The sequence below is a fragment of the Suncus etruscus genome, chromosome 12, assembly GCF_024139225.1.
Source record: "Suncus etruscus isolate mSunEtr1 chromosome 12, mSunEtr1.pri.cur, whole genome shotgun sequence".
NCBI classification, from domain to species: Eukaryota; Metazoa; Chordata; class Mammalia; order Eulipotyphla; family Soricidae; genus Suncus; species Suncus etruscus.
In genome coordinates this window covers 89,702,483-89,714,778 of record NC_064859.1, presented here as the reverse complement: position 1 = coordinate 89,714,778, position 12,296 = coordinate 89,702,483, and the positions used below count along the sequence as shown (strand labels likewise).

General features: G+C 56.4%; 1 protein-coding gene across 1 annotated transcript in view; it reads left to right on the top strand.

Moving 5' to 3' along the window:
- Window positions 1–12,296, top strand: part of ADCY3 (adenylate cyclase 3) — a 34,074-nt gene that overhangs the window by 15,222 nt on the left and 6,556 nt on the right. Inside the window, exons 2-11 of the mRNA XM_049784467.1 lie at window positions 6,451–6,581; window positions 6,753–6,864; window positions 6,948–7,075; window positions 7,741–7,899; window positions 8,143–8,308; window positions 8,414–8,539; window positions 9,862–10,004; window positions 10,240–10,401; window positions 10,922–11,009; window positions 11,971–12,087. Coding sequence (XP_049640424.1) covers window positions 6,451–6,581; window positions 6,753–6,864; window positions 6,948–7,075; window positions 7,741–7,899; window positions 8,143–8,308; window positions 8,414–8,539; window positions 9,862–10,004; window positions 10,240–10,401; window positions 10,922–11,009; window positions 11,971–12,087 — 1,332 coding nt within the window. The remainder of the gene's footprint in view (window positions 1–6,450; window positions 6,582–6,752; window positions 6,865–6,947; window positions 7,076–7,740; window positions 7,900–8,142; window positions 8,309–8,413; window positions 8,540–9,861; window positions 10,005–10,239; window positions 10,402–10,921; window positions 11,010–11,970; window positions 12,088–12,296) is intronic.

Sequence of the window (12,296 nt, the reverse complement as noted above, 5' to 3'; positions counted from 1 at the left end):
CAGTTCAAATTCTGGTATCCCATATGGCCTCCTGAGCCTGCCAGAAGCAATTTCTGAGCCAGAGTTAACCCCTGAGCGCTGCCAGGTGTGACCCAAAAACCAAAAAAAAAAAAAAAAAGAAACCACCTCCAGTCCTCAGGGTCTGCGCTCTCTCCTTCCTGGCCTCCCTTGGTTCTTTTCCCAGAGAGGGTCATGGTTTTGGCCTTCTTGCTGTGTTTTTAGGCTATGCATCAAGGTCCTTTCTGCAGGACCTTGTGTCCTGTGGACGCCCCTGGCCATGACTTCCTGAGTTGGACTGGCCAGGCTCGGGGTCCGCCTCCATTCTGAAGTGACTCCCTCCCTTCTCAGGCCAACACAAGCTTTATATGAACTTCGGTTTCATAGAACATTCTTGATCCTTGAGAAGCCCATGCTGTGGCCCAGCAGTATGCACTCTTTAGCTTTCTCTCCGGTGGCCTCCAGAGCCTACTTCTCCATCATCCATATTCAGCCACCCCAGGGCAGAGCTTTTCTGACATGCAGCACCCCCTCTGCTGGGCAGAACCCTGCCCCTCAGCCCACCTCACTTCATTCTGCCCACCTGGTCCAGGCTCTGCTTCCCGAGTAGGGAACCTCACCTGGCAGATTCCCGCCTCCTCTTTTGGAACTGTCTTGTAGCTCAGTTCTACAGGGAATTCACTTACAATCATCTTGGAGAGAGAATTTGGGGGGGGGGGTGGGGTTGTGGTAGTGGTGGTGTGGTGATGGTGGTGATTCTTTTTTTTTTTTTTTTTAGTTTTTGGGCTACACCTGGTGATGCTCAGGGGTTACTCCTGGCTATGCTCTCAGAAATCACTCCTGGCTTGGAGGTCCATATGGGAAGCCAGGGGATCAAACTGCAGTCTGTCCTAGGCTAGCGCAGGCAAGGCAAATGCCTTACCCCTTGCGCCACCGCTCCGGCCCCAATGGTGGTGATTCTTGAATCACATTTGGTGTTGCTTGAGGGATTGCTCCTTGCGGTGCTCAAGGGACTATGTCTAGGAATCAGAGATCAAATCTGGGTCAGCCCACTGGACATCTCTGGCCCTGCAGATGGTTACACTTTCCCCGCCACACTCTGTCCTTCATCCTATTCTTTTGCACTTGGGGTTGGGGATGCATTGGTTGGTCCCTTTTGCCTTTCCTTTGGATCACTCTGAAGTAAAATACACATTGTTTGTTTGTTTGTTTTGGCCACACCCAGCCAGTGCTCACAGGTTACTCCTTGCTCTGCACTCAGAAATCACTCCTGGCAGACTTGGGGGACCATATGGGATGCTGGAATCGAATCAGGTCTATCCTGGGTTGGTTATGTGCAAAGCAAATGTCTTACCGCTGTGCTATCTCTCCAGCCCCCTAAAATCCACTTTTAATAAACATTTTTCTGGAGCTTCTTACATTTTCTGTTCATAGAAGAACTTACTTGTAGAAGAAAGAGATGTCAGGGCGTCCCTATTTCACTCGGGGAACCTGGCCTCGCAGTGTGATATACTCATCAGGGCCATCCCAGGATGTCCTCAGGGAGACAGGTGTGTGGGGTAGAACCTAGGACCATGGGGCCACATCCTGACGTCAGCTGAATTTTTTTGTTTGTTTGTTTTTTGTTTTTGGGTCACACCCGGAACGCTCAGGGGTTACTCCTGACTATGCACTCAGAAGTCGCTCCTGGCTTGGGGGACCATATGGGATGCCAGGGGATCGAACCCCGGTCTGTCCTAGACTAGCACTGGCAAGGCAGACACCTTACCTCTAGCGCCAACGCGCCAGTCCCCAGCTGAATTTTCTAAGTGCTTTGTCTCCTCATTTGCCTCCCCTTGATTCAGTCATTGCTGCCATCTCTCCTTTGGTGCAGATCATCAGAATTAGCCTCAAGTTGAGGATATATCCATGTCTTATTCTAGTTTTCTGGAAATCCTCCATCCTGCCACCCAGAGCTGTAATGTAATGTGGAGCAACCACGTCTCAGACTTTGAGCACCTCCAGCCTGAGAGGGGGCATCTGACGGGGAGCTCGAGTGATCACTGCTGCATGGGAGAGGTGGGCCTGTCTTGGGCCACACTCTGAGCTCAGGAGGCCTAAAACAAGGGGTGCCAGATTAAAATCTGGTTTGAAAGTCACATTCAAAAATAGCTAATATCCAAAATCTAAGAGGGGCTGGGGAACTGGCTCAGTGCTCTGTGCTTGCTGTGAGGCTCTCTAGTACCATCAGGGGTTGCAAATAGACGAACAGCCCAGAGAAATTGTATAGGGGTGAATTCTCTTGCCTTGTATGCTGCCGACTGGGTTCCATCTTTGCTACCTCAAGCACTGCCAGGAGTAGCCCTTGAGCACTGCCAGGTGTAGCCAAAACTGAAAAACGAAATAAGATTTGAAAAAATAAAATAAAAAAGGACAAAGAGAAAACAGATGATGTAAATCCTTGAAACATCCTCTCCCTCTCCCTTTGTTTCTGATAAATTTGGCCCACCACTTCCTCCTTGGTCACACCCTCCTTCCATAGCCACACCCCTTCCTCATTGACATGCTCTCCTTCATTGGCCACATTCCCCGTAGCCACACCCCTTTTCTTGACCACGCCCTCTCCTCTTAGCCACACCCTCTCCTCTTAGCCACACCCCTTCCCTCCACTCCTGGGTCCTTATCAGTGTTCCCTACTTTCTCTATATCTTGGGGTGCATGCTGGATCTGTTTCCATCTTGGGATGACTCTCTGCCCTGTGGCTTTCTTCCCCAGTGCCACCCACACCCCTAAGCTCTGGGCTTTTTCTCCTTTTCAGCCTTCCTATAAGCAGGGCCTTCATGACGCTGGCTGGTCTGTAGGCCTGGAGTGCAGTCCCCATCACGGCTGCTGCCATTCCTTCCTTCAGGTCCTCTCAGCACCCCTAAAGTAGTCATGCTGCCAAACCTAAGTAGAAGGGCCTGAGGGTCCTTGGGCTGTGGGGTGGGGAGAGGTGTGGGCGGGATCCCCAGGTGTGGGCAGAGACATCCCCCTAGGTCTGGCACAGACCTTCAGGTATGAATAGGATTCCCATGTATGCCCCCCCCCCAGGTGTGGTGGCTGCTGCTCCGGGGACCAGAATGGATGTTCGGTCAAGGTCATGCAAAATGGCCTTAGCTGGACACCCCTGAGCCTGGCGGTCCAGGGACCCTCTACAGGCAGCCCTTAGAGTAATGCTTGAGCTCCCCGAGTTAAGCTGGGTGTTGGTTGGGTGCCCCTAAGGCACCTAATGTGTCCCCTATGGAGCCCACATAGCAGACCCCCTGGAGCTGCCGCAGTCAGCCTGTCCCCACTGTGGGGTGAGCCCTTCCCAGGGCCTCATGTTGGTTCTGTTGGGGGCTCAGAGACCCTGGAGGACGCCTGCCTCCAGGAGATTGTAGACTCGCCCCAGGGGCCTCAGGTGCTGTTGAAATTGTCCCCTCCCTCCGCGTCCATCCTCTCCCAGGTGACCCTGGAGACTGTGGGGGGCTGCTTAGGGTCTCCCTGCAGGCCAGAGGCCCCCACTGCAGAGGGGCCGCAGTGTCAAATTGGCTGTTATTTCTGTTGGATGAATTCCCAGAGGGGCCCTAAGTGGGTCAGCGGCCTGGGACGTTCTGCTGACTCCAGAAATACAGCCACTGCTATTTTAGGGGTGCGGGCTCTGCTCATGCCAGGGAGGTTAAGCCATAGTCCCTTTAGATCCCTGGGCAAGTCTCCCATTTCAGGTGTTTTCTCTCTTTTTTACCCCTGTGCCACAGGGGCCCTCTATACAGACTGCCTGGACTCCAGCCTTCTTCCTCCAAGAACATGAGTCCCTGGATATTGGGATGTCTAATATGGACCCTGAGAACAGCGCATGTGTGTTTCCGTGTGTGTCTTTTTTGTGTGTGTGTTTTGTTTTTCACTCTTGCCAGTGCTCAGGGGTTACTCCTGGCTCTGTGCGCAGGGAACCATATGAGGTACTGGGAACTGAACTTCATGCAAGGCAAATCCCTTCCTGTCCGATGAACCAACACCTCACACTTTATGAGAGGCTGTGAAGGGGGGCTAGAATTCCTGAAGCAGAAGTACAGATGATAGTGTGGGTGCAAAAGAGTGGTAGAGCGAGGTGCAGAGACAAGCAAACAGTCCAGCTGACCTGCCTTTGGAAGGGCCATGGCAAGAGGGCGCCTGTGGAGAAATGCAGTTGATTAGGGCCACTCTGGAGTGCGGGACACAGGTACTAGGCAGCGTAGAGGACATCCCAGCACCCTGGGGAGGGCGGACTGAGGAGGAGGAGCTGAGCTTAGCACCAGGCAGGCCCATGGGGAGGCTGTGACGCAGGCAGGGCCCTGGGTAAACTCCCTTCACCAGAACGTTCTTTCAGCCCCGGCCCTTGGCCACCACCTGTGTCCTTCCCGCCTGTCCCTCCATGGCCCCGTGTGGGTGGGACGCGTTGGACACCTTTGTCCTGGGTTGACACGTTGGACGCCCCTGTCCTGGGTTGCAGCTTCACTTGCCCCTGAGGTGCCAGAGGTGTTATAACCACTCCGAGAACCACACACCTCAATTCACAGCCACAGTGACGGTGGCTTTATGGCAGAGCCTGACCTTGACTAATGTTCTGCTCAGAAACCTACAAGGCTCCCTTAGGAATCTTCTGGAATCCTGGAGGGCGATGGGCTGGCCCTGCTGCTGTCTTTGTCCTGCCTCCAGGGGCCTCCCGAGCTCTCAGGCCCGACTGTGTCACCTGGGAGGTCAGGGCTGTGATCAGGGGTGCGGAGAACCTCATAGGCCTGAGTTGATCCTAGTAGGATGCCCCTGAAAACTTAGGGGGAGTCTCGGGAGACTTGAAGAAGAGGAACTAAGTCAGGAATGGACTGAGAGGCCACCGGGTGTTGCAGGCAAAGGATGGGTGGCACTCTGTTGTAACTCCCTGACTCATACACCTGGAGGGGGTGTCTCTGTCCCCACGTTGCAGCCTCTGGGGAATGAGGCTGACAGGACAAAGAGCCCTTCCTCAGGCTGCCAGGTCAAGACCTGACTGACTGGGGGTCTCCTGCTGCCCAACATGCCCCAGGACTCCTGGTCCCTCAGTCTGGGCCTAATGAGGAGCCCCGCCCAAGTATTCCAGTTTCCTGAGCATCAAAACGTGGGGTCCCTGCCCTGGGAGAGCCCCTGTTCCCCTGTACTTGGGGGTCCCAGATGCCTCATAGCCCTCCTGCACGCCCTTCTCTCCTCCCAGCCCAGGGCTTTGAGAAGAGCCCCCACGGTTCTCTGAGGGCTCCTAGACTTTTTCTCAAAGTCTTCCTGGAGGCCCCCCTAGCCCTGTGCCTTCTCCATGCACCCCTGTTCCCCTGAGCCCAGGCAGCAAGGCCCCCTGAGACCCCGTTGCTACTTCCGGGCCCTGGAGCCAGGCTGGGCTCTCTGGGGTTATTTGGGTTCTCTCATTCCAGAGCTGTCATTGCTATGGCAATAAGGGGAGAGACCAGAGCAGTCCAGAGCAGCCTGTGCAGCTCCCAGGCATTTGGGGGCTCCCCAAATATACCTTGCATATATTCCCAAATATCCCCAGCATATACCTTGAGAAAGAGGGTCTCCTAAGCCTGCCTGAATGGGGTTCAGAGAACTGAACTTTTAGGTCCTCCCCGAGGCAGGTGCCAGCTCTGCACCCACCAGACTGAGTCCCAGACTGAGCCTCTCTAATTCTCCCAGCTCTCCTCTGTCCCTCCTATAAGACCATGTTTTTTTGGCTCACACCGTCATAGGAACTGGGGATCCTCCCCTGTATGGCATCTGATCCTTCACATCTCCTGAGGTGCTATTCAGCTTTGGGGCCACACAAAAGCAGACATGACATAACACATGCAGGGGCTGGATGGAGACACTTGGGGTCCCAGACAGGGGCTTCCCTGGCCCACTGGTGGCAGCGTGCTGACCCAGCCTGCAGGTCTTGTGTCAGCCCCGGGGATCTGCTAATAGGAATGTTCATTGGTTGTGTGACGATGCTTGCTGCCCCATGGCTGAGGTCTTGCACCTCCGCCATTGGATCTCACTTCCCAGAAGCTGCTTATTGCCCTGAACTCACACATCTTCTGCTTGACACCCTCCCCTGTCCTTCCTCCTTCTCCTCTTCCATCCCTCTTCCCTCTCTTCTCCTCCACCCACTTCTCTTTTCTTTTTTCTCTTCCTTCTTCTTTCCTTCCTCCTTCCTTCTTTTCCTCCCTTCCTGCCTCTTACCCTCCAGATTCCCTTCCTTTCCCTCCCTCATCTCTCGCCCCCCATTTCTGGCTGTGAACCCCCACCCCCCATGATCAGCCTGCCTGCCTGTCTCCCAAGACCCTTGCCCCATTCCACAGTGGCCCCCAGCTCCAATCCTTCGCCAGTGCTATGGGCTCTAGGGGGCTCCTGACTCACCCCTTCCTGCCATGGCCTGGCTTGGGGTCACAAGCCCCTCTTCTCTTCTTCCTTCTGCAGGAGAATCTTATGTTGTCCATCCTGCCCAAGCATGTGGCTGATGAAATGTTGAAGGACATGAAGAAAGACGAGAGCCAGAAGGACCAGCAGCAGTTCACCACCATGTACATGTACCGCCATGAGAACGTCAGGTATGCCACCCTCCTTCCAGAACCTTCCCTGGCACCACCTGCTGGGTCTAGAGTGAGCCTCTGACCCTTCCACTCTGACCTTCATTAAGGGGGCAGGAGAGCCCCAGGAAAGCTGCTTGGTAGGGCAGGTAGGCCCTATGTGAGCCTAATGGAGCCCCCCCTTGCCCGCAGCATCCTGTTTGCCGACATTGTGGGCTTCACACAGTTGTCCTCTGCCTGCAGCGCCCAGGAGCTGGTGAAGCTGCTCAACCAGCTCTTTGCCAGCTTTGACAAGCTGGCGGCTGTAAGTGTCCAGCACCCTGGTTCTCCCTGCCCACCCTCGAGTCCCCAGCCCCGTCCCCTCCTCATGCCCGTCTCCGCCTCCAGAGGTACCACCAGCTGCGTATCAAGATCCTGGGTGACTGCTATTATTGCATCTGTGGGCTTCCTGACTACCGAGAGGACCATGCTGTCTGCTCCATCCTCATGGGACTCGCCATGGTCGAGGCCATCGCGTGAGTGGGGGGCTCTGGAGCTACCCGGCCCTAGGTAACCCCTGGAAAGGCAGCTGGGAGCCTGCAATCTCCTAACTCCTCCCTTAGTCTACTCACCCTCTGCTCTGTCATGGATGTTCCCCATTACATTTGCTTGCCCCCCTCCAGCCAGGTAGTGTTGGAGTAACCAAACCCTCAACAGGACCGAGTCACAGTGTGGCAGGGAGGGCACCTGGGGGCCTTGTGACTACCCCTGCCCAAGCCTCCCCCAAGACCTGTGGACACCAGGACACCCCTCCTCATCTCCCATCTGTCGATTTGGGGACCCCCATGGTCTATGACTCAGCGTGTCCCAGCTGAGCCATTGTCTTCCCATGTGGAGTAAGGCATGGAGACCTCAGAGCTGTCCCTGGGAGGTCTTTACCCCACCGTGATCCCAGGCCCCACCTCCACTGGTCCAAATGCTTGTGTCTCTGTGGGGAGGGGGTGTCCAACACTGTTCTGAGAGGCTGTGAGTGTCCCCTGGGCTGATGCACCCCCTTATACCTGCCAGATCCACCAAGGTTAACTGTGTCCCCAGAAGTGCTTGCTTTGGCTGCACCCAGGCCTCTGGGCTGAAGCTGTAGGGAGCTGGGCCCATCTGGAGGGGACAGAGCAGTGACTCCCGCTTTCCATGTGCCCGGCAGATATGTGCGCGAGAAGACCAAGACGGGGGTGGACATGCGTGTGGGAGTGCACACGGGTACCGTGCTGGGCGGCGTCCTGGGCCAGAAGCGCTGGCAGTACGACGTGTGGTCCACGGACGTGACTGTGGCCAACAAGATGGAGGCTGGAGGCATCCCAGGGTGAGCTCCTGCACCTCAAAATCCCCACACCTCCGAAAGCCCCCCACGCTCCAGTCCCTGATATCCCCTCAGACTCAGCCCTCCTGCAGTCCCTCCACCCCTCACCCCAGCACAATCTCCCATCCCACACCAGCATCCACAGACGGCGTGTCCCTTCGAATGTCCCTTGGTCCTGTGGGGTGGCATTGCAGGCCCCCCTCCCAGTCTCAGGGTGACCCTTGTGCCCGTGGCTCTGTCCACCAGGCGCGTGCACATCTCCCAGAGTACCATGGACTGTCTGAAGGGCGAGTTCGACGTGGAACCGGGGGACGGTGGCAGCCGCTGTGACTACCTGGACGAGAAGGGCATCGAGACCTACCTGATCATCGCGTCGGGGCCCTACGTGAAGAAAAGCTCCCAAAATGGCTCGGTGAGGCCCGGGGGGATCTGGTATGCAGGGTGGGACTCCAAGAAGGGGGTGCGGACGGGCCAGAGGGGCCACGCTGCACCCCTGATGCCCCCCATCCCCACACAGGTACCCAACGGGCTGCCCACCGCCTCCAGGCCCAACACCCCGATCCTCATTGAGACCAAGGAGCCCAATGGAGGCACCCACACCACTGGCTCCACGACGGAGGAGCCTGCGGAGCAGGAGGGAGAGGTGAGGACGCGAGGGCGATGGGCCATGTAGACAGGCACTTCTTTTCCCAGGTGCTACACCCCCGAGCAGTGCCCCTTGGGACAAGCCCTGTCACCCCGATGCACCGTCTCCTCAGTTATTGGGGGAATCCAAGGGGTGCCTAGTCTGGGTCCTGCGTCCCAGGATCCTGTGGTGTGAGGCCAGTGCAGGGCCTTCGGGGAATGTTCTAGATTGGGATCTATAACTTCTGAGAGTGGCATCACAGCTGGAATGCGCACCCCACCCCACCCTGATGCTGCCCCAAGCCACTGCCTAGATGGGGCTTTGGAGCTGGAGCGATGGCGCAGCGGTAGGATATTTGCCTTGCACGTGGTTGACCCAGGATGGACTTGGGTTCGATCCCCAGCATCCCATATGGTCCCCCAAGCCAGGAGCGATTTCTGAGCACAGAGCCAGGAGTAACTCCTGAGCGTCACTGGGTGTAGCCCCAAAACAACCAAAAGTACCAGATGGGGCTTTTGGGGGGATTCCATGTGCAGGGCTTGGGGGGGGAGGCTGTCACTCAAGTGTGGGAGAACACTATGGACTTAAGTCTAGTTTTCTCTAAACCCCCAAGTGGTGCCTAGAGTCTGCTCCCGGCTCTGTGCTCAGGAGAGACTCAAGCAGCACTCGGGGTCCATCAGCCGTGCAGGATGGAACCCGGGGCAGCCGAGATCCCAGCAGATGCCATCACCCCATACCAGCTCCTGGGCCCCAGGGAGTGTTTGCTGGTGGCCCTGATGTGGGGGTAACTCCTGAGGAAGAGAGAGCTGCAGGCTATCCTGCCGCCCTTCTGTTGTCAGGGCAAGAACCTGGGTTGTCTGGGGGTCCACCTGCCAGTCACTCTGTGGAACTTGGAGCTGGGGCTTAGGTCAGGCACCCCAACTCTTGGGCCAGTGCAGGCAGCTCTGACACTCTAGGGGTGCTGGCCATGCTGTGCTGACTCAGTGCTCTCCCTCTAGAACCCCTCTCTAGCAGCTTCCCTTCACAGGTGTTCTGTCCCCCTCCATGGGCAGGATTGGGGGTGGGTGGGTCCTTCCTGTGGGTTGGCCTGTGCTCACAGCAGGAAGTACCAGGACGTGCTGACCCTCCTGCTCAGAGACACCCCCTGCAGCCCCCTCCACATATGGGGTGATCGCAGCAGCTGACGCCAGGGTCCTAAGGCCTGGGACACTGAGTGGGAGGCGGCTCTGGGATATGTTGGACTCTTGCTCCCCGTGGTCCCGTGTGAGCCTTTGCTCCCTGCCCATTTGCCACTCTCTTTCCCCAACTCCTCCCCACTCCCACCTGTACCTGCACCCCAGGCCGACAACCCCGCCTTTCCCAACCCCCACCGGAGGCTTCGGCTCCAGGACCTGGCTGACCGCGTGGCAGACGCGTCCCAGGACGAGCATGAGCTCAACCAGCTTCTGAACGAGGCGCTGCTAGAGCGCGAGTCCGCACAGGTGTAAGTACCGGGCTGGCTGGGAGGTTGTTAGGGTACAGGTGTGAGTCATGCAGGTGTGAGTGCCGGGTGGGCTGGGACGTCGGGGCTACGGGAGGGCCGAGAGTGTGTGTGGACCACGTGAATGCTGGGCCAGGGCCTGCGATGTGCCATCGATGGGGCCATGTGAGTGCAGGGCGGGTGTGGGAATCAAGTCTCCAGGCCTGGCTCTGGCCTCACAGACTCGCTGCTGTCTCAGGGTAAAAAAGAGAAACACCTTCCTCCTGTCCATGCGCTTCATGGACCCTGAGATGGAGACGCGCTACTCGGTGGAGAAGGAGAAACAGAGTGGGGCGGCCTTCAGCTGCTCCTGCGTGGTCCTGTTCTGCACGGCGCTGGTGGAGATCCTCATCGACCCCTGGTGAGGAGGGAGGGCGTCTGCTGGATCCTGACGTGCCCCTTCTGTCCACTCCACTTCTCAATACCTGGAGTATCCAACTGGGACCACCCCAATCCAACACCAGGTCACTGTGTGCAAAGGATAAAGCCCAGAGAGGGCCTGGGCTGAGCTGGTCCCATTTCTTTCATCGTTTGTTGCTGGGCGGGGTGAAATGTCAGTGAGAGTGGAAGGGGCTGGGGAGGCCAACTAGGAGCTGGTGTGGTTGTGGGATGCTGCTGAGAATGGGGTGAAGTCACTCTGTCCTGCAGGCCCCTTCCCTCACACCTGCTTGTCAAACATTCTTGAGTCAGATCCTTGCACCCTGCCCAGGGTCTCTGGGAGGGACAGGTTTTGGGGAGCACATTCCCCAAAATAAGTTCAGTGGGCACCTGCAGGGCCACTCCTCCACCCCGAGCTGCTGTGTCATGGTTCCTGTGGGCTACCCATCCCTCTGCTCTCCTGGCCTTACCCTGTCTCACTGTTCCTCGACCCCTCTATGCAGGCTCATGACCAACTATCTGACCTTCGTGGTGGGGGAGGTTCTGCTCCTGGTCCTGACAATCTGCTCACTGGCCGCCATCTTCCCCCGGGTAAGTGCCAAATGCTCTCTGGAATGATGGTTGGGTGCTTCTCAAGCCCCTGATCACACATCCACCCACCTCGGCGCTGTCCACTGTGGCTGCGCTGCCTCCGAGGCCCCACAGGCTGAAATGTGAGCAGAGAGGGCTGTGGAAAAGCAGGTGGCCAGTGGGAAAGTAATGAAAGTAAAGAAAGTCGATGGTAACACATCTGACCAGTAGCTCAGGGTCCAACTACCTCCTGCAAGGCCAGGAGCACCCTAGGTCTTTAAGAGCATTGATCAAACAGGTGGCAGAGGACTTGGGGACACTGAGGCAAATATGGCAGGAGTCAAAGATGACTGACCCCAGATGACTGACTCTGCCAGAACTCTGCTCTTCAGGCAGGTTATTTGTGCCACACCAGAGGGTTAGCAGTTGAGTGTATAAGAAAAGTGACTGTGGGGTCAGAGATAGTCTAGGGCCACAATGGCGAACCAGCGGTGGCACACAAAGGCCTTGCAGCTAGCACGCGGGAAGGTCCGCAATTAAGATATGCAGAGCATGCTGCATAGTTTTTAGATACTAAAATCTTGTTATTAAGGTTTAATTGACGTGCTGGCACTTTTGAGGAAATTCTTTGGTTTTGTGCGGCAGTTTGGGACTCGGGCTCAAAAAGGTTAGCCATCACTGGTCTAGGGGTTAAGGTACTTAACAAGTTCAGGGGCTGGAGAGAGTACAGTGAGTGGGGCGCTTGCCTTGCACATGGCCAACCTGGGTTCGATCTTCGGCATCCCATATGGTTCCGAGTGCAGAGCCAGGAATAAGCCCTGAGCACTGCTGGGTTTGGCCCCCAAACTTCAAAAATATTCCCAGTATCTTAGACAGTCCCAAAATCAAGAGAGATCCCTGAGTGTGGCCCCAAAACGAGAGACCAACAAAAAAGAAAAATTGACCAGACGACTCCTGACCCTTGATCTTCTAATTCTTCTAGAACTTTCCAAGGAAGCTCGTGGCCTTTTCCACTTGGATTGACAGGACCCGCTGGGCAAGGAACACGTGGGCCATGTTAGCCATCTTCATCCTGGTGATGGCCAATGTGGTGGACATGGTGAGCTCCTATTTCCTCCACCCAGACATAGGCTTGCAGTAGCACTGGGGGTCCCCAGAAGGTGGTCCTGGTTATTAGGTGGGAGAGGCCTTCTCAGAGGCACCTAAGGTGGACTCAGTATCCTCAGCTTCATTCACAGACACCTTATAACAACAGGGGGTTGGTTGGTTTTATCAGCAGCAGATACTAAGTTCCGGGGAAGGTCCCTT